The sequence below is a fragment of the Rattus norvegicus genome, chromosome 2 (assembly GCF_036323735.1).
Source record: "Rattus norvegicus strain BN/NHsdMcwi chromosome 2, GRCr8, whole genome shotgun sequence".
In the NCBI taxonomy this organism is placed as follows: Eukaryota; Metazoa; Chordata; class Mammalia; order Rodentia; family Muridae; genus Rattus; species Rattus norvegicus.
In genome coordinates, this window is record NC_086020.1 from 85,421,965 (window position 1) to 85,444,028 (window position 22,064).

At 40.7% G+C, this 22,064-nt stretch overlaps 1 protein-coding gene across 3 annotated transcripts in view; it reads left to right on the top strand.

The window, feature by feature from the left end:
• The window catches only part of Sema5a (semaphorin 5A), a 431,215-nt gene that overhangs the window by 401,241 nt on the left and 7,910 nt on the right, over nucleotides 1-22,064 (top strand). For all 3 annotated transcript variants that reach the window (NM_001107659.2, XM_063281754.1, XM_063281755.1), the window contains 6 exons: nucleotides 3,021-3,246; nucleotides 6,838-7,056; nucleotides 13,257-13,427; nucleotides 15,564-15,719; nucleotides 16,503-16,550; nucleotides 20,556-20,767. In NM_001107659.2, the coding sequence (NP_001101129.1) occupies nucleotides 3,021-3,246; nucleotides 6,838-7,056; nucleotides 13,257-13,427; nucleotides 15,564-15,719; nucleotides 16,503-16,550; nucleotides 20,556-20,767 (1,032 nt within the window). The remainder of the gene's footprint in view (nucleotides 1-3,020; nucleotides 3,247-6,837; nucleotides 7,057-13,256; nucleotides 13,428-15,563; nucleotides 15,720-16,502; nucleotides 16,551-20,555; nucleotides 20,768-22,064) is intronic.

The following is a 22,064-nucleotide window of genomic DNA, read 5'->3' on the forward strand; positions in this document are numbered from 1 at the left end:
TGTGCATAGATGCAGTTATTGGAGACTTAGACACAATGAGCCCAATTTGATGCTTGGATACAGTGAGCCACAGTCACTGCTAGGACTATGTGACATTCTGTATTTCTGGAAGATGCCAGCTCAGGCATTGGAGCCCACTTTCAAATGCAAGTATCACCCATAGATTTCAAAGACTAGACATCATTGGCTGTCAAGAAGGTAGAGACTGTTGCAGGTAGTCACATAACAAATAATGACCTAACTATTCTATAGGTAATGTTGAAGATGCTGGTGCTGAAAGTGTACACAGTTCACAAATCAACCCCTTCAGTAGCATTTTAAGTCTATGCTATCAAAGAATTCCTGAATACTTGCCCAGCCAAGATGTCATGAGTATCAGATGATAGGGTTGTGTGGTTCTTTCAACCCAGAACTTCTCATAACAGGCCCAGGAGGATTAGAATAGAGGCTTACTCCTCTTCTGTCTGATAGCCTCTATGCCAAGTACAGGAGAGACATCACTTGCTGTATCTACCTGTTCACCCAAGTGGGTTTATAGCTTTCACTGGGACTGTTTTTTTTTCATTTAGCAGGCAGCATCCAAAATTTTACTGTTCTTAGAGAAAAATGAAGTCATTTATCTTTCTATTTTTGTTGGAGTGAGGATGGTGTGAATTGGTAGGAATGGCTAGGAGTATTAAGTCGCAGAAAGAGCTATAGTAGTTTTATGTGTTTTGTGTTAAAGTCCTCGTTACAAACATAACTCCTAAGTAACTCTCATTGTGAAAAAAGGAAGAAAATTGTGTGAAGACTACTTAAAATGATTAGAACAAGTAAGATAAGAGTGCAATAATCTTCCAGTTTAATCTGCTGTCACGGGCACATGGGGATGACCATTTTCGTCTGCTGCTACAAACTCCCATTTTTGTATTAGTGAGATTAGTTTTTTGAATCCCAACCCCAGAAAATGGAAAAAATAAGCACCAGATTTTATTGTCTTCTTTGGGGGAAAAAATGAATCGAGATTGATGGGGATGGACCTGTGCAAAGAAGATTTAACCTAACCACCAACCTATCCTTTGGGCTTCGAGGCACCTGCTTTCGAGGTGCCTATTCGTTGGCATTTAGAAATCGTTTCAGGAATTTCCAGGCTGACCACAACAGCTGGCTCTCTGTGCCCAAACTGTTTATAAAAACAATGCAGAAATCAATAAATCAGGAACTCCCCTAAAAGGTCAGGGGAAATAAATAAAAATATAAGAGTTAAAAGATCAGCTATTCAAAGTTGAAGCTAAGTGATCATAACCAGATGATAGAAATTCCAGTAAGAACAAAGGATGAGGATAGCAAACATATAGCACGACCATCAAGAAAATTTCTAAAGCAACAACAAAAAAAGCATCAATTTATAGATTGAAATAGTTTTCCAAAATAATCCAAATGCCAGTGGCTGATGAGGTAACTTTGCCCTTTTCAGCTGTGCCACTGAGAGATAACAAGAGCACAGGGAAAGTTCCTTTCTGATGGAAACTTGTTTTCCATCTAAATTTTCTACCAGTATTCTAATACAGCGGCATGTAGCAGTTACATTAAGATACCAAGGCATGAAATCTTGTTCTTGAAGACATCCTTACTTATGATTGCCACTCCAGGACTTACCCCAGCTAAAAGGGAGTTGACTAAGGAGAATGATGACTTTCCCAAGAAGAAATGAAAAAAGAGAGAAAAATCTAGCATAGGAGAGCATCCCATATTACTAGGCTTGCCTTTCTATTGGGACTTCCCTGAGTATTTCATACATGGATATGTTCTTTTTTATCTAACTTACCCCAAATTTCCTCCTGTCATTTCCTCTCCTATATCCATACCTCATCTCTCTCCAAACATCATGTGTTCCTTTTTGAGAAACTGACTGTTTGCCATATGTGGGGATAAGACCATGGAGTGGATCATAAAACTGACTTCTTCCCTCAGAAGCCATAAATTGCCAGTAGTTCCTCAGATAAGGATAGAATTTCATTAGCATCTACATCATCCATGCTGGGGTTGGATGACTTGATCTTGTGTAGGACTTATGCACACAGCCACAGCCAAGGTGCATTCATGAGTATAGGACACAGTGCTGCTGTGTCCTAAAAATGACTTAGCTCTTGCTTTATATTCATTTGACATTAATTTAAAACTTTACAGTGTACTCATAAGTAGGTGCAGTGCATTATTAGTTTTCTTCTAGTGACATATCCATTATGGATCAGTGGAGGAATTGTGACACAGAACTGTCTCAACAGTCCACTGTCTATTCCTCATTCTGTATCCATATATTACCAAGTGCATGGGTAAATGTGACAGGCATATTTTTATCATCTATGTCATATTTCCATCTTGTGTCTACTTCATAGATCTTCAAATCTATTCTCTACTGAGTTTCCAGACCCCTGCAACCTGTAGTTATATGTAGGCATAAAGGATGGAAGAGAAACTGAGAAATGTCATAAATTAATAGGAGGAACAGAGGGGGAAACCTCCCAGGTTGGACATCATGCCCTGTGCTGTCTGGATAGTCCATTATTCCAATGCTATGAATGTGTTCCCAAGGCTCCTAACATCCATTAATCTCAATCAAATCATCTAGGCTCTAATGAATATATATATATATATATATATCCCTAAGACTTTAACAAAATACCTAAATAAACACCAAGATAAACAACATTGCGAATGACTTATCATGTGAAAGAAAGAGGTCTTTTTATAAAGTGGCTAATTTTTTTTTCTCATGCACTTTTGTTTACTGTCTCATGTTTATTGTCTACATAGGAGAAAACACTGGTTTCATTTGGAGATGACTTGAGAATTGAATACTCTGTTAGTGAACAGTTTGACATAAATGTGGTTTTGATTTTGTAAAGTAGTATCTAAGGCTCCAAAGTTTTGAGGACCAATGATATAGCCAAAAAGGAATCCACCACCACTCCCACCCCACCCCTGCCAGCTAGCTGTGTGCTTTAGGAGTAAGACATGCTGTGCATTCTCACCTCTAGGAATACCAGCCTTGTAACACCAATGCATGCCCAGAGTTGAAGAAGACCACACCATGGACCCCCTGGACACCTGTCAACATCTCTGACAATGGGGGCCACTATGAGCAGCGGTTCCGCTACACCTGTAAAGCTCGCCTGCCAGATCCAAACTTATTGGAAGTAGGAAGACAAAGGATAGAAATGCGGTACTGTTCTAGTGATGGGACCAGTGGCTGCTCCACAGATGGTAAGGGGGTTCTCTGGGGAATGGCCATTCCATGGGAAGCCCTTAACCTTGTCTCTAAGAAAATAGAAAAATAGGAGGAGCCCCTGTTCAAACAATGTTGTGTTTATGCTCAATCCAAAATAGTTTTTGTGAGATTTACTTAGCATAAAAGAATATGATGAAAATAGTAGTTGTAATAAAAATAGTAGCAGAACACTAGATTCCCCCCTTCTTTAAAAAAAAAAAAGTAAACACAGTAGAAGTACATTTCTTTCTTTATACCATAAAGTGACATTTCTGTTAAATAGCACATTTGATATGACTAATAGTGCTTTGCCCTAGTGGTTCTTCTTATCCCTTCAGTGTGGTTGGAGAAAGCCCAAGGCCGATCCAGTCCTGTCCTCTGCCTGGCCAAGGTACTGCCTGTCATGTCACCTCAGGCAGATCTCTCCTGGAGTTCATCTGTTCCATTGTAGGAATAGTTGAGCCTTTCTCCTGATAGCTTCATTATTTGCTTTGCTCTCTTTTTTCTAATACTTTTATCTAAGTGCACTATATTCTAGTTCTTAAAAGAAAAGAGACACTCATGGAGCAGTTCCTAAAGGATGACATCATGAGAAAGACAATTAAATCTTCTGACAGAACATTCACTTGCATTGCTCAGTACTCTGTGAATGTGACCTTACTCAATTCTCCCAACTAACACAGAATGTCTTAGGACAATCACTTTTATTTTCATAGATTGGTGTTCAGATTTAGGGAGGGTCTCTCCAGTGATAAGGATTATATATTGGAATATGCAAATAGGGTGATATGTTTTGTAAAGTGAAGTGTCATAATGGGGAGGGGTATGCATCAGCAGATCCATGATGAAGCAGCCCCCACCCTGAGTTACCACCTATATTACCAGCCTAGTATAAAATGGAGTTTATTTGGGGACATGAAAAAGGAGGTTGAGAAGGGAGTAGAGACAGGCAAAAGAGGGGGTAGAGAAGGACAGCGTCAGAGAGAAGACAAGGGAAAGGAAAAGGGAAGGGGAGGGGAGAGAAGGGAAGGGAGAAGGGAAGGAGAGGAGGGGACAGGAGAAGAGAGGAGAAGAGAGGCGAGAAGAGGAGAGGAGAGAAGAGGAGAAGGAGAGGAGAGGAGAGGAGAGAAGAGGAGAGGAGAGAAGAGAAGAGAAGAGAAGAGAAGAGAAGAGAAGAGAAGAGAAGAGAAGAGAAGGGAAAAGGCCAGCCAGGAACATATGTAGAGAGAAGTGGGGGCAGAGAATCCAGAGAGAGAGGGAAGTCAGAGGGAGGGAGAGGCCAAACAGTCCTTCTATAGCAAACCAGGCTTGTACTTGGCTGTTGCTAGGTAACTGTTGTATGAAGCCTAGAAGAAATGCTAATATAAAGTACATTTATTGAGGGCTCTATAAGTTTCTACTCCTATCCAAGTCAAGCTCTAAGGGATGGGCCACACTGCTCGCATTTCTTAGGTCCCAAAACCTTCTCTGGGAGCAGGTAGCCTACTTGGATACCCGAGGAACAATTATCAAGCACTCTTTACTCTCAAAGCACCCCTCGTTATCCACTGTGTTTGCAGGTATTGACATATCTCAGATTGCTGAAGAGTTTAACAGAACACCTCTCTGTTTCTTAAAAGGGAGACTATTCTGATAAAGGGCCTTATGGAAATAAACATACAACTTAGAACTAAAAGCATCTCCTGAAAGGTGAATAACAGAGAGCAGTCAGTCTTGCTTCTTTTACAAAAACATGCTGTTGCTCAAAGAAAAGATTTACTTTGAAATCCCAAGAGAAGGATAAGGGAGACACAAGTGGAAATTGTACATTCTGTAATAGGTTATCTTGTAATTTCAATCAGGGTTATTAAATAAAATATGAGAATGAGAACTCAAAGATAAATTTCAGATTTTACTTCAATTTTTCCTATTTAACCCTGTGATTTCAATATAACTGTATCCCATATAATTTCATAAATACAATTATACCCTTTGAAGTTTTTCGAAGTCTAGGAAAACACATATCCTAAAATATTAATTCTTCATCTCAAATTAATGTTTAACTGATATTCCTTCATTTCATTTGTCAGATATGTTGATCTTTTCAGCAAGTCACTGACAAACTTTTTTTGTGCAGGCCATGAACATTTACCTATTGGGGCATCAAAGTGAAATGCTGAAAACGAATCATGGTATATCTTTATAACTGACTTTATTTTCCTTCTGAAACACAAATTTTTTTATTTCCTTCCATTTCCAGATACATATAAAACCAAAGCTAGTATGTTTTAAAGATTAATAGTATATATTCAGAAAAAACTTATAATTTTTAAAATAATTATATACAAAGTTATGAATTTTTATAAAACACATTTATAAAAATATATCCTGCATTTTATTAAAACTGCAAACATTGTCCATGGCACAAAGAAAGGCAAACAGTCTATTTTGATGGTTTTGAGTTCTAATGATCATCCTTATGTCATGTTATTGGTGGCTAGGAAACTGAAAATTGGACTGATGTTTTTCTGACCAACAACAGGAGGCCAACTGTCCATCCATCATTATTTGTTTATTGCTAACCCACAAAGCTTTGGATCAGTCCAAAAAGCTACTCCTTATGTCTTTTCTCAGATGATCCTCTTACCTGGACTTCATTTCTAAGCAAACAAAGAAGTTGTAGGAGATTATCTGTAGGGGTTGGTGTTGAGTTACTGGGATTGGGGGCTGGGTTGCTGGGGTTGAGAGGTGGGTTTCTAGGGTGAGGGGCTGGCTTGTAGGGGGTTGGGTTGCTAGGTTTGATAGCTGAGTTGCTGGAATTGGGGACTGGATTGCTAGGATTGGGGGCTGGCTTGTTGGGGAGGTGTTGATGAAAGCACCACTGGCCAAGAGACAGTGAGTGAATGGGTTTAGGATTGTTCTGGGTTGCAACTTCCTCAAACAAAAGGTGACTGGCTCTGGTTAAATAAGATAAAATGCTCAGAGCAGGCCTGACACACAAGGAGTCTTCAAAAGACAATTCCATAGTCTTGTAATGCTCACCAACCCTTGCCCCACACCCACCAACACCCGCACTCCCTGCTGTTCCATTTTGTTAGTAAGCATGCTTATTTGGGAGTAGGATCTGGGCAAACTCTCTGGAGCAAAGGGCTGTCTCCAAGGCCTTTGGATTCAAGGGGGATTAACTCTGATCCTTTCATAGCATGAATACACACTGAAAAGGGTAACTGAAGAAATAGGCCTAAGCATATCCCTTTGTCTTTCCTGTAACACCAACCCATGGTATAAGAGAACAGTTCACAGTGGGAGTCTCAAGGAAAGGCATCTTTAGAGGCATCTACAAAAAAAGGCCAAAATTACCAATGTGGACTTGCCGTCTGCAAATGTGTTAGCACATTCAGATGGAGCGCCAAGTGCATCCTAATTGCAAAGTAACTGCAGGAAAGAATCTTGAGTTATTGGAGGCTGCCATTCAACTGCAGTGGGTTTTGGCTTTTGAAGTATGAAAGGGTTCAGTTGGCTATTAGAGTAATTTTAGACATAAAGCACACAGCCAATATACAGCAGTAAAAATTCCTACAGAATCACACTTTGGGTTTCCTTGGCAGGACTTTCTGGAGACTTTCTAAGAGCTGGGAGATACTCTGCCCATACAGTCAATGGGGCATGGTCAGCCTGGACTTCCTGGTCACAGTGCAGCAGAGACTGCAGCAGGGGCATTCGAAACAGGAAGCGTGTTTGCAACAACCCAGAGCCCAAGTATGGAGGTATGCCATGCCTTGGTCCATCACTGGAGTTCCAGGAATGCAACATTTTACCCTGTCCAGGTAAGTGGATCATGGTGCAGGAAAGACTGGGAAAGCAGTGTGCTTGCAGCCTTTAAGTACTGAAGCCACTGGAGACCTCTCCCCTCTTGAGGAATAGGCTCTTAAGAAGTGTGTGCAGTGATTGCAGTACCCGGATGAAAGGAAAAGGAGTCCTGGATGCCTACCTCATTCTGGCTACCTAGGCCCAAATCATTACCACTGGTTTAAAATTTCCTTTTAGTTTCTCTTCAGGCATGCAGGCAGCTAGCCTGGGGCTAGCAAAGTTCTCCTCCCATATTGCTTGATGCAGAGACAAACACAATATGCAATGAATTACATCATATATTCTGTTTTTAGAAGGAAGCACAATATTCCCAGGAACAATTTTGTCTTAGTTACAGTTACCGTTGCTGCAGTGAAACATAATAACCAAAAATAATGTGAAGAAAGGGTTTATTTCACTCACATTTCCTTATCAAAACCAGTGAGGGCAGCAACTCAAGCAGAATGTGAACTAGAAGCAGGAGTTGATATAGAGGATGTGGGGGTGTGGCGCCTACTAGATTGTTCCCTTTGGCTTGCTCAGCCTGCTTTCTAATAGAACACAGGACTAACAGTCCAGGGATGGCACCACCCACAATGGGCTAGGTGCTCTCCAATTAATGATTATTTAAGAAAATACCTTACAGGCTTGCCTATAGCCTGATCTTATGGAGATTTTAATTGGGGTTCCTTCCTTTCAGATGACTTATGTGCCAAATTGACATAAAACTAGCCAGCATATACTCAGAGCCTATGATCTTAGCCCTGTCACTAATAGAGATGATGCTTCTTTGAAGAAGTTTGCAGAAGTACATGTTGTCTCTAAAATAAGTGTTAATCACCTTCAGGAAACAGACAGACCTAGCCTTTCCAATATGGCCTCTACCAAGTCCATAGAGTCATGGCTGCTACAGTACTACACCCAGGACACCAGTCAGCTCCCAACTCCACCTCACCTGTTACATAATGAATGAAACCCTCTATGAACAGAATTCTTTTCTGGAGACTGGTAGAGCTATGTGTTACCTGGCCTTCTCCTAGTTTCAGGCTCTTTAACACAATGTCTCAAATCCATCATAGCCTTGTCCCTGTGTATATCACCTTTGCTGTATGCCTGAGTAAAATGCCCAGAAGGTTAAGGAATGCTGAGCAGCTCACATACCATAGTAACCTTAGAGACAATGCAAGTCTGACACACCAAAAAATATCAATAGGCAGTTGTCAGATGATGAGGGAACAAAGCATTGAATAATTGATCTTCCTTCAACAGAGCACACCATTGATTTGTACCCTGTATTTCTCGGCAATGTGTGTGTGTGTGTGTGTGTGTGTGTGTGTGTGTGTGTGTGTGTGTGAATAATGTTAGCCTGGTACAGTCACTGATCCCTGGTTTTGTAGCATGATACAATGAAGTGACTGCATCAGTTGAAGATATACTAACTAGAATCATAACAGATAATGCCAACCACTGTACTGTGAACCTAGTATTGAGGGAGGCGTTAGTAGGAGCCTAGTAGGAAGGAGTTAGTCAAATTGACAAGCAAGAATGAGAAATCCTGTGTAGGAGAGACTCATTCCAAATATCGGATACATTGGTTTTGAGGGCATAAAAATCTTAGCATCTATTCCTGTAGATAAATAGAACTTTCTGAATCATTTGCGTAACTGCCTTATAAGCATTGAGTAAGCATTTGTGGCTGAGATGGTAGGTGGATGGATGAATGATTAGACAGATGGATAGATGGATGTCTGTGTTATTCTTTGGCTGGGTGGGTGAATGAACGGATAGAGGGATGGATGAATGGATGGGTGGCTATATGGATATATTGATAGATAGGTGGATGGATGGTAAGGATTGATAAACATATAGGTAAAGTTGAAATCAAGATCCCATTTCAATATCACATGATTTTCTGTTTGTAAATAACTAATTTTTGAGATGATGATAAATTATACCATATCACTCTTTCTCTATCCTCCCTTCAATGTCCCCTGTACTCCTTGCTCTCTTTTAAACTATGACACCTTTTCTTTAATTTTAATGAATATGTTCATAAATACTAAAATACAACCTGTTTGATCTATATAATATTGCTTTTACATATGTTTTCAGGGCTTGCCATTTGGTATTTGATAGTAAATTAGTGTACTCTTCTGGGGAAAACTATTTTTCCTGCTATCAGCATTTTTTATTAGTGTAAAGTAGTGGACCCATGAGCTTTCCTCTTTCCACATCGTAAATGATGATATTCTTGTTCAGGTTATATTTAGGTATCAGGTTGGTGAGGTTTTATGAATGTAGCTTCTGTACATCCTACATTACTAAGAGACACAGCCTCACACTTAGTTCCCTAATCCTTTTGCTCTTATAGCCCTTTTCCTACCCATTAACAATATTCTCTGAACCTTGAATGCAGTAGTTATGCTGTAGATATTATCTGTTATGACTGAGCTCCACCATTCTGTACTTTGATCCATTTTGGTTCTCTGTAATACTCTCTCTTCATTGCAAAGTGAAACTATCTATAACCACTTATCTTTGGCTGTAAGTATAAATATTGGGAATATAAATAGGAATTATGCTAACTATAAGAAAGGGACAGTTGTATGTTTTCCTCCTCCAATTTCCATGACTTCACTAGCCCTGAGTAGCTGGCTAGCTGCCAATGCCAGGCATGGTTTCCCTCCAGTTTGTGGGTCATCCTGAAGTCCAATTAGAGAGCTTTTGGATACTGCCGAGTATATGTATAACACTACTGCACGTGCAGAGTTATGGTATCATGATGTTAATTGTTGTGTTTTATAGATGAGTAGAATTATTGGGTTGCTTTTCTTCTTTGGAAATGTTAGTGGTACTTTCTGGATATCATAAAATCTATTTCTCAGGGATCTGCATTTGAGATTAGATCTACCTCAGGACCTATGGGCCCTGTGTATCTTAAGAAGTAGAGACTTACCTTACAGGTCTGGAAAGCAACCAGATGCAACAACAATAGCCTATATTTTGTGAGTCTCTTGGATAACCCTGACTAACAACTCAAAAGAGGGCTTTTTAGTCTATGACTAATATATACCTCTTGTGGAGAGCATTGTCAGCCCAGATGGGAAATTTTTATTTATATTATATGCAGTAAATAGTATATATAGTAAAATATATATAGAATATTATATTTTAATATATAGTACATTATTTTATAATATATAAAGTATATAGTATATATACAATAAAGTATATATATAGTAGATATTTGTAAGGATATAGTTAATACTTATGATTTCTTATGAGTTTTCAGACATTTTACTGCTATATTACTCTCCTGAATTTACCTCCCTCTCTTCTCCATAATTAAAGGCCCCATTTTCCCAGCACTTTCAGATCACATGTACTCCGCTATTCCCTTCTCTAGTGCTCCCCATCATCACCACTCCACAATGGTCCCTTTCCACTCTCCTGGTCTCTGTAGTTACTCCAGACTATACTCACAGCTGACAGTTTGGAGCTAAAGACTTCAGACTAGAGAGAACCTTTGTGTTTCTAGGTCTGAGTTACACCACTCAATATCAGCTTTTCTAGTTCCTCCCATTTACCAGTAGCCAAGGTTTTCAATGATGTCTTTGCTCCTGCACCTGTGCTATTCCTCCGGGTCCTGTATGCTTGAATTTCTCCAGCCTCAGGATATTCTTCTTCAGACCACACAACTTTCCCAGCCAAACTGATGTTGAGATGCTGGGAAAGGTCACAGAGCTGTTCTTTCCCACAGCCCATGTGGAAAGATTCCTCCCTTGGGTGCTGGCAGGCAGCGTGGGTGTTATCACTAGATTTGAATCAGGGCTGTAAACTTAAGCCAAGGAGAATGTCAAAGGAATGCCATCTCCCTCTTTTCTCAACTCCAAACTTAATTTCTTATGTGCATTAGTAGCCTATGTGGATTCCTAGAAATGCCTGGGTGCGGTCTTGGTCCCTGAGGGTAAATGTTTCTTGTCCATATCAGGGACAAACATCATCTGTGGATAATTTTAATTCTATTTTTGCTGACTTGCTGTTGAGCCAAGATTATGTGTACATGGCCTGAATATCTTAAAATAACTCTGTCCTCATTTGCTTTAAAAGTCAAGATTCTTTTGTGGAATTGTCCATATCTTTCCACCAGGGACTAGGCAAATCCAAGGCTGAATGTGTGAAGAGAAACTTTTCTCCCATGTCCTATAAAATTCCTAAAGATGTGATAATGAGTAATTCAGCTATGAGCTGGAAAGAGTGCTGTACTCTGTAGGCTGAGCTATACAACCAAAGAAAGCCATATTTAAAGCAACTTTTACCTGATTTAGAACATTTTTCCATATAAATTTACATTTTAACCCTACTAGGTTTCTAGTGATCAATTACAAAATGCACTGTCATTTATTAATGTTCTCAGGTATTGCAAACAGATGAATGGGTAAGGACACATGCTATGCAAGCATGGGATTCAAGTTTGAACTCTTGAAATCCACGTAAATGTGCATGGCTGCATGTACCTGCAACCTCAGCATTGAGAGAAGGGATAGGCAGGTTTCCCAAGCTCCCTGGTCAGTTAGCCTAGTCAAAATGGTAATCTGAGAGAGAGATCCTATGTCAAGACAATAAGGCAGAGAGAGTATGAAAGCAGAAGGCACCCAGTTTCCTACTCTGGCCTTTGTGCACTACCCCATGATGGTCTACCTGGACTGGGGTGATGGCGGAGCAGCAGAGTGCTTATCTTGAATTCTGGAGGCTGTGGCTCTATCTGCAGCACTAACATAGGTAAATAAATAGTAAGTAAATAATAAAGTCAAGCACATACTAACGTAATTATTCTTTACCTTTGGAACCTGCTCCTGAATAATTTGTCCCAACATTGAGAAGCACGTGACTGTTTCTGTTCATCTGTTTTTTTCTGCTGGCATTTATTTGATGCAGCTGTAAAGACTCTAGACTGTAGACCTTGACTGGCAAAGCTAGAGACAACAGATGGTTCTTTGTTGCTATGTGTATTCAAATGAGAAGAAAGCAACTTCAGAGTCACCCATAAAACCCAGCACAGTAAGTGTAAGTTCTTTTGCTAAGATTTAATTCACAAGGTTCTATTTGTCATTTCTCTGTAAACAATAAGGCCCAGGGAAAAGGAACATGGAAAATCTGATGGAAGGGCACAGTGACTCACACTTGGGGCTCTGATAGGTGTGTTTTCTCTGGAGAACAATACAGAAACCTGTGGTATGTTGAGGACTGTGTTTTCTATCTGTAGCATCTTTATATCCTTGGACCGTCACACCAGGAGACAGGGAGTACAGGACTTCTACTCGGTGCTTCTTTGGAGGAGAAAAAGCCCTGCTGTTCCTCAGTGTAGAGCTGTGTAACCCAGGCTTCTGAATGCTGAAAAATCAGTACCACGGGCTCCTCATGAGCTGACAGGCTGTAAATGCTCCACTTTGTCCCTCTGACCACCCACAGTGGGACTGGTTCTTGCTTTATTTTGCTCTGCTTCATCACTGCTAACTGTACTCTGTTTTTGTCTTATCGTAGCAGTCCGGTATTTAACTAGAATTGCAACAGTGGTTTCTTTTAATCCTTATCCACTGAACTATTTAATATATAAATTTCATTTCAACCAGAATAGTTCTTTCTCCTTAATCATTTTCTTTCCTTGATAAGGTTCGAAGCTTCAGGGTGTTTCTCTAATCTTCCAATGAATTGGCCTTACTTAGGATATGTTAAGTGGTGCTTCAAGCCGTGGGCAGAATCCAACATGGACGGCAGGATATGTGACTTATAAGGAGGTCTGTTGCCTGAATTATTGATCCTTTGCTTTAGGACTCTGCAAGCCAGCTAGATAATAAAAACAGCAAAAGTGAGAACTAGCTAGGTGCTTCCTATTAATTATTATGGCACGTGGTTAATGGTTCCAGGGCTAGAAGCTTCAAATCACTTTGATGGTGCTTAGAAACTATACATTTAGAAATATTTTCTGAACAAATATGAGAACTAGAAGGTTTTAAATCTGTATCTAGTACCAACTAGGAAACCTCAAATGGCCCCATACGTGAATGGTTTTTGCAGTGTATACCACTGTCTTCTGTGTGCATATCCTATCTCTACAAGTGTCATATTGGTCTGGTGGGGATTTAAGTAAGTTCTATGTTTTTGTATCCTTTTCCAGTGGATGGTGTGTGGTCTTGCTGGTCATCCTGGTCTAAATGCTCAGCAACTTGTGGGGGTGGACACTACATGAGAACCCGTTCGTGTACGAATCCAGCCCCAGCATACGGAGGGGACATCTGCCTGGGACTGCACACGGAAGAGGCCCTCTGTAACACACAGACCTGCCCAGGTACACAAAGCATTGCTTACTACAGGACTTTAGTGCAAACTCACGTTTCTTAATTTCGAAGGATGAAATTAAAGATTGCAAGTCACCGTAAATACTGGAAATAGAAGAATGGATGACAGGTCTATCTCGCATTGTCTCCCCCTAATGTGATTTAATAACACACTCTTGTACAGCAAAATCATCTTCACACTGTACTCTGTTCAGTTTACAAATGGTAAAGCATATACAATTTTGGGGGGGGGAACATCTAAACTACTGTCTTAATCAGGGTTTGTGTTCCTGCACAAACATCATGACCATGAAGCAAGTTAGGGATCAAAGGGTTTATTCAGCTTACACTTCCACACTGCTGTTCATCACCAAAGGAAGTCAGGACTGGAACTCACACAGGGCAAGAAGCAGGAGCTGATATAGAGGACATGAAGAGTGCTGCTTATTGGCTTACTTCCCCTGGCTTGCTCAGCTCTGTTTCTTATAGAACCCAGGACCACCAGCCCACAGATGACATCATCCACAGTGGACCCACCCCTTTTGATCACTAATTGAGATAATGCCTTACAGCTGGATCTCATAGAGGCATTTCCTCAAGGGAGGTTCCTTTCTTTGTAATAACTCCAGCTGTGTCGATTGGTTACACAAAACCAGCCAGTGTAACTACCTACCTAGGAAATGTTCCCCAACTAAACTCTTACCTTGCTAATTTGTACTGATAACTCAACTTGTTTTGCTGGATAAGAGAGAAGATTGTAGAAAATAAATGGAAAGCAAGCCAACAGATGTAGTTTGCCCACACTGGTGTGTATGACTTAGTGGGAGAATCACCGATGGCTCCCTGTTATTCAGCCTATCCCAGCCCAACACATGTTGAATGTTTAGAACAAGTCCAGAAATGTTCCAGGGGAGCACTGGCATTGTGAGAAGACACTTCACTGGGGGTCAGAGGTATACTCAGAGATAGTGCAGTTAAAGAAAATATAATGCATGAAATCCAGTCAGCTGTCAAAGAATCAAAACAAATAAAGCAATAGGAAATGGTGATAGAAGGGAGTGAGCCTCTTTATGACCAGGGTTGGGGAGCTCTGGGCCCTGTCATTGGCATAGAATGTATCAGACAGCCCATTACCCAAGGCCTGGAACTCTGACATACAGAACCACTTGGGGTAAAAACGGAATACTTTCCTAGATTTAACAGTGAAACACTTCATTAATATGTATACACAGGTATACTTAAAGGGACTTCAAACCAAATTCTTATAATCATTCCAAAAAATACAGTCTTTTATGACTTTGAGAGAAAAAGTCATTCCATTTGTGTGAATCAATACTCAACTTGGGTTTCTATGCTTCCTCACTCAGAAGAAGTACATAATAAAATGTCTTTCTTATGTTGGTAAATATATTAGTGAATAAGTAATGTGGAGAGTTTATTCCTTAATTTAACATATGGGTCTTATTCCTATTTTTGAGTCCATCTGGATGGATTGAAAAGTGTCCCACCAAGTTCTCCACCTTAGAGCAGACATGTCCTGTCAATGCTTATCTTTTGGACTTGACCAAGAACATGGGGATTGACTTTATTCATGAAATAAAGTGAACTCTGCCTCAAGGCCAGCCAGCCTGGCTTTCACATAGTGACTTTGCAGAGTTGTTTTTATTGCAAAATAAAGATACTTTAACTTTCATTTAGAAACCATGGAATTCCCATTAGTGTGAGACACTGGGCAACATGGGTCCTGTGGGAAATGTCCAGGAAATAATCTGAGGACATCTTTGTAGAGGGCTTGCTCTGTAGGAAATGGTGGCTGCATTGGTGATTTCTGACTCCCAGAAGTCACATTTGTCCTGAGCGTTAGTTTATTCACTATTAAAATAAAATCACTCACAGAATGGAAATGATATGGGATTTAGATTTAGAATATTTAATATATTGTTTCTCATTTAAATTTATTAGTATTTTCCCCATCTTCATGTGGATTTATTTACTGAGTTGTTAGAAACTATGACCACAGCTTATTTATGCACAGAGCCATTAAATACAAAGTGTGAGAGTCTAAAGAGCAGTGTAACTTCACAGTGACTTCGTGTTGGTCAATATCATCAGGTAGCCCTGCCTCTCTCCTCTTCTGGTCTCTGCAGAGAACTGGTCAGAGTGGTCAGAGTGGTCTGTGTGTGATGCATCTGGTACCCAGGTCCGTACTCGGCAGTGCATCCTTCTGTTTCCTGTGGGCAGCCAGTGTTCTGGAAATACTACAGAGAGCCGGCCTTGTGTATTTGACTCTAATTTCATCCCAGGTAAGGGCTGAGATGTATATCAGTGTGAACAGAGTCATTCTAATATCCAGAGAGAAAATAACCCATTGGGTCAAGCTTTTATCTGCTCTCTGAGGCTGTCTTTGATGAATTACGAATGAGCCTGTCAACTGTTGTGGTTTCAAGGTGACTGGAATATAGATTTACAGGTAACTACCCTGGAATTTAACACAATGTCTTCTATAATTTTATTGATTCTAATACAGTCTGAGGATTTCACTACAAAATTTAAAAACTAATTGCTTATTTTAATATCACCTTAGATTCTTTACTACGAAACTATGATGTACTTATTGCAGAGAAAAGGGTCATTATCTTCATAAAACTCTCAATATATGGGGTTGGGGATTTAGCTCAGTGGTAGAGTGCTTGCCTAGCAAGCGCAAGGCCCTGGGTTCAGTCCCTAGCTCCGAAAAAAAAAGAAAAGAAAAAAGAAAAAAACCTCTCAATATACCAGGGAACACAGATGTCTGTCACTAGTATTGCCTTGAAAAAGAGGTTGGCAGTTCCTTCTTCCACAGACTTTTATTTTTTGAAAATCAACATTTAGTTATCATAGGGGACAATCACTTGTTGCACTGACCTGGTAGGAGTCTTGTTCTATGTATATAAACCTCTGAACACCAACTTTGTACATAACTAACCAACTCTGTGATAACTAGCCAAGATTTGAATTCAAAAATTATTGGTGCCTGCAAATGAAGCATGGATGTACATTTTTCCCCCAAATCCTTTGTGCATTGTGATTGGATTTTTGTTTTCCAGAAGTGTCTGTGGCAAGATCCAGCAGCGTAGAAGAGAAAAGGTGTGGAGGTAAGTTCTCCTGTTAACAGAGCTCTTGTTGGGACTCCGACATATGGCAACCCGTATCTTCCCAGAATGTTCTACTGATGGATGAGGATGGCAGGGCAAGGAAGTCCTTGATTATCCCCTCATATTGGTCATGATGTCTCAGACCCTGCACTAAATGCTTCTAGAAACAGACATGTCTTACCAGCACCTTACAAAACTTCCGCAGTCTATAGTTGTCTGTGGGAGAGACTTGGAGACAAGCTTTGGAAGTTAACATTTCTCAGTCCCAGAAGAGAGACTTAGAGCATGTGCTAGTGGTCACCAAGCACAGGCTCTAGTGCTATTTAGAATTTGCTTCTCTTGCCATGTTGTCATCAGGTGAAGCTAAAGGGGTCAGTCAATGAGCATATCACTGCAGCTGGCTGCGTGAAGAACAGTTTTCACAGAAAACTGGGAATTGTATAAAAGAGTTGTAAATACTGGTTGTAATCTGCACTGTATAGGTGGGACCATGGAATTCAATGTCCCAGTGAGCCATAAGTAAGGGATTCCTGGTAGCAGAATCCTGTAAGAATTTTAAGTTGAAAATAGATCATGGAAAATGGATCCCGATTGATCCCTGGGAAATATGCATGAAGCTTCCACAGTGGTCCTGTCAGCACCAGCATTTCAACCAGATGGTATGCTGATTTTCAGGGAATGCAGGTTATGACGGCAGACATGCACAATTTGTGTTCTATCTTCAGAGAAGTCAATACAGACCTGGGGCTCTCATAGGTGGCACTTCTGGCTTACTGCCAGGGTCTCTCATTTTTTTTTAGCCTTGGAAGAATAGCTGGGTCTGTGTAATTCCTTTAAGGCCTTGAGCAAGTCCAGCATCTAACCTGGCGAAATCTCAGAAAGAATAATTACTCTGCATTGTTAGGAAACTGACTGTTGTAACCTTTAAGCTACTGGCACTGATGTTCCAGCATCAGCAGGTAAAATGGATCTCGAACTATAGCTGATGGGTTTAACATAACCAATTGCCTAGCATGAGTGTTTGGGGAGGTTTAGAAAAGTGTTATAGATGTTTTATCTCCATTAGTGAAAAATCATTCAAATGTTGTGCAGAAGGCAATCCAAATGAACCAACTGGGTGGATGGTCTCCATACTAGCCTTATAGTCCAAAAACCAAGAAAAATGATGGGCTAATAACCAGGGTAAGTAGGGAAAGGGGTCTTCCACCAAGACTAATGACCGGAGTTCCATCCCAAAAACCTATATGGTGAAAGGAGAAAATTGACTCCAAAAAGTTATTCTTTGTCCATGATGCTCCCACATATGTGCAAGCACGCCAGTACATGCATGCACACATGCACACACACACATGTATGCAGTCATACACACACACACATTTGCACACTCACACACACAATACATAAGTAAATGTTAAAAAGACAATGCATATTTTTAGGGAAGAGCCACAGTGTGCAGAATCTTAGATTTAGTAGGCACCATTTTTCCTTCTGCAGATGATGTGCTCCTATTGAGATTCCTTTCCACTTAGCTATTCTTAGTTGCAGCAGACACGAAGACTGAATAATCTCATCATAAAGATGTCAGCTGGCCGCAGCTTCCCTGGGCACCTGCAGGAATAATTCATCTGACTAATGACGCACATCTGCATAAGGAGACCACTGTACATCTCCCATATGCAACCATGAAATATGAGTTATCAGGGCAGCAGAACATATTTTTATCAGTGTGGCCCTGACTCAGGGGAGTCCTACCAGCTAAAATAGACAGAAATGAGAACTCATATGAGATCAGCCTTGCTTATCATACTATAGCTACAATCTTCAGTAGAAACAACACAATTCTTGCCGTTGCTGGTGGAAAGGGTGCAGAATTCTTTATGCCACAGTTGCATGCTGAGAGTTCTGCCCCACTACAGATTCTATGACAAAGCAGGAAATGCCCAAGGTTTGTAACTTTCCTCTATGATCTTACCATTGAATAGTCTTATAGAGCATTCTCAATACATTATCCAGCCACAGTGCTGTAGACTTGGTAGGAACTCCACTGTCTGTTTAGAATCTCGGTGCATCTAGAAATATGTGTTGATCATTGTTAATGGTGGACCCAATAAGGGAGGTCAGTAAATCAGGGATCTGAGTTCTTAGAGCATGGTGTCAAGGAGCAGACAGAAGCATTGTACATAGGTAAACTCAGGGTCAGGGGGCATGTAAGAGATCTTAACTTCTACCGTGTATCATAGGTCAGGTCTGATGACATGCCTCAAATTTTAAGTCTCAGCTTCTGTCCTGGTCTTCTTGACCTGGCACTTGAGGTGGGGATAGGGATTGTGATAGAGCTCTAAAGCTCCAATATCTAGTGTCCATTGATGAATGTTAGCAAGTGATCTTTTCCCAGGTGTCAGAGCTGGCCTGGTGCTAGGGTGGAACTTCTGCTGAATGACAAGTGTCAGGAATGAGCACAGAACACAGGGAAGGTAGTTCTGCAGACTCCAAAGGAGGAAGCCAGTGGGAGTCAGTTATAAATACCACAGGTCCTAGGGTTGCTGACAGATCTATGTCTTCTCTAATGTTCTCAGGGACTTCCTCTATACTACGGGTGTCACTCCATGTCCACACTGATGCTTACTAGCTCCTCCACAGTCTCACTTGGTTCAGGGGTTGACAGATTGTGGGAAACCACCAAATGACTGCATTACATGACAATACTTGAGGGAGATGGCAGGGGTCCTATCAATGCTTCCTGAGCTGTGAAGACATGAGGTTAACAACCAGAAGGCAGTTAGTCCTCTAGGGCCAGTGCAGAGTCGGAGAAAGGGAACCACAGTCTGCTTCACATGACTCTTACTTAGCCCTGCTCTGAGCTTGAAAGGAAGGTTGGGAACTTCAACAGCAGTGTTTTCCCAACAAACATGGAGGTTTACAGATGGTTGTTTCCTAAGCCTTCCATAACTCTTGGTGTGTTGCCAGGATGCCAATCAAACCACTCCTGTTCTCTAGATATCATTGCAGCTCACTTTTTGAGTTTCTATTGCCAATAACTCAAGGAAAAAACTCAAAGAAAATAGGGGCCTATTAAAGAAACAATGGGTCCAAAGAGGATAATTCAAGTCCAGCTTAAAGATTATTTCTGATGCCTTTATTTCTTAGAGTAAGATATTTTTTATAAGCTCACCTAAATGCTAATTAGAAAAAGTGTTCCACATGTTAATATGCAAATGAGAGAGAGAGAGAAGCAGAGAGGAATAAAGCTATGCATAATCTCTAGAAAGAAACAGCCAAAACTAGCTACAGTAGCTGTTTGAGAAAGAAGAGGGAGCCGTGTGGTGGTAGCACATGCCTTTAATCCTAGCACTCAGGAGGCAGAGGCAGGTGGCCAGGACAGCCAGATCTGCACAGAGAAACTCTATTTTGAAAAACAGAGAGGGGGGAGTGGCAGACTTCTATTTTCTCATCTATTGACAAGATTTGTATTTACAAAAATACAATTGACAATATTAGAGTTCATATAAGTAGAAAAAATTTAATTTTTAAAATTAAATCAAACGCAAAGCAGGAAAAAGCCTGGCTTATAGGAGTGCAGCACTTCAGAGCCCCAAATGAATTCTCCCTTTGCAGACTGCAGTCATGCTGGATAGATAGATGCTCAGTATGTTAAAGTCCATAGACACACTTCCTGTAGAAAACCTGCAAGCCAATGGTCACCATGCTCTTGAAGACTCTCTGAGGTCTTCAGGAAAAAAAAGCAACTGCATTTCAATTGTAATACTAACAATGTTCAAGAGGTTTGACAAAATTATTTTAATCTATAATAGCATTAATTAGAACCAGGCTGTGTCACTTCAGAGAAGTTTTTCTAGACCCTGACATTTCCAAGAACTAAAGTACTTTGACATCTATACCTTGGGGTATGCAGTACCTCCTTTTGGCTTTCCTTTCCCTTGGGCACTTTGAGAATAAAGTACCATGTTCTTCTCAAGCATGATATGGCATTGGCCTTTTCCACAGAGTTCAACATGTTCCACATGATGGCTGTGGGACTTAGCAGTTCCATCCTCGGCTGCCTCCTTACACTGCTTGTCTACACCTACTGCCAGCGGTACCAGCAGCAGTCCCATGATGCAACTGTCATCCATCCTGTTTCTCCCGCCGCCCTCAACAGCAGCATAACTAACCACATCAACAAACTGGATAAATACGATTCCGTGGAGGCCATCAAGGTGAGTAATCTGCAGTAACAGCTGCAGCTAGGTAGGTCACAAAAGCAGATGACCCTGGGGCTACCAGCCAGGCTCAGTAGTGGTGGGCCTGGTGATGGATACAGAGAGTTCAGGTACTCCAATCTTTGGGTGTTGGCTGCATGCTCTTTGGCAAGTGTAGACAGTTTGTAGTTTTTGGTATATCCCCTGTAGTAGTTGCAGGACGTCTGTGAGTATTGGCTGGATACTCTTGGGGGTGGAGGGAAGGTCTTTGGAATTTTGTTTTCTTATCTGCCTATTCCTATTGGAAATAAAAGTTTAAAAAAATGACATAAAATGCTGGTAGATAGCAAATCTTAGACAGTGTCTATCGCTGTTACATCTCTGCTTCTTGCCTTTGAAAAGAGGTCTTTCAACTAAGTGCTTCAGCCAAGGACTGAGCAGCAAGCGATATAAAGGCAAGTGATATAAAGGCCACATTATAGCACTCAGATGTCCGAGTGCCCTTCAGGAAATGAGCTGAGTTCCCTTCAACCTTTGTATGCTCCTATATAAAATGGATATAATAATGCATAACTCCATGTTATGAAGTTTCAATGATCTTACATGTGGGCCAGCATGGATATGAGAGGTCTTGGAACAACATGGGGACTTTTGTGTGCTGTACCCATCTTTGGTTATTTTCCATGGTCATGAAGGTAATTCTCCTAAGCCAAGACTGACTAATCTTCTGTATTCCTGTTGAGTTAGATGTTTCCCTTAACAATCTTAGCCAATGCTGGCATAACCTCTCCCTGAAATGACATTCTCTTTCATAAAAGTACATAGCACACCCTACACCAAGAGTCAGGGGGCATTGTGGAATAAGAGGCAGAAATTATTTCAGAGCAGAATTGGGAGAACTGTCTGATGGATGGATATGCTACAGCTATTACAATCATGGTCCCAGAGGACCTCTGCTTAACTATACAAGATCAAGAGCCACAGCCCAAGCACAGATAGGGCAGAGATGATCTCAAGATCCTACTTTATACTGAGGAGCTACTGCTAGTGGGTTGTTGCTCAGAGAGAGAGAATCACTCTTTACTGGGGATATGGTCCATAGTTGGTTTCTCATGCTCCTGTGAATAGCCCTATACTCATGAACATATGAGCAGTATTAACTGAACCTAGGAGGTTATTAAGCAAGCAATCAGACAAGCAAACATGAAGTTGGAAAGGAGAAATGTTGGGGTGATAAGAGACGAGTTGGACTAGGGAAAGGGGGTGCAAATATAGTTTAGTATGTAAAATTTTAAAAATTGTATAAAAATTTAAA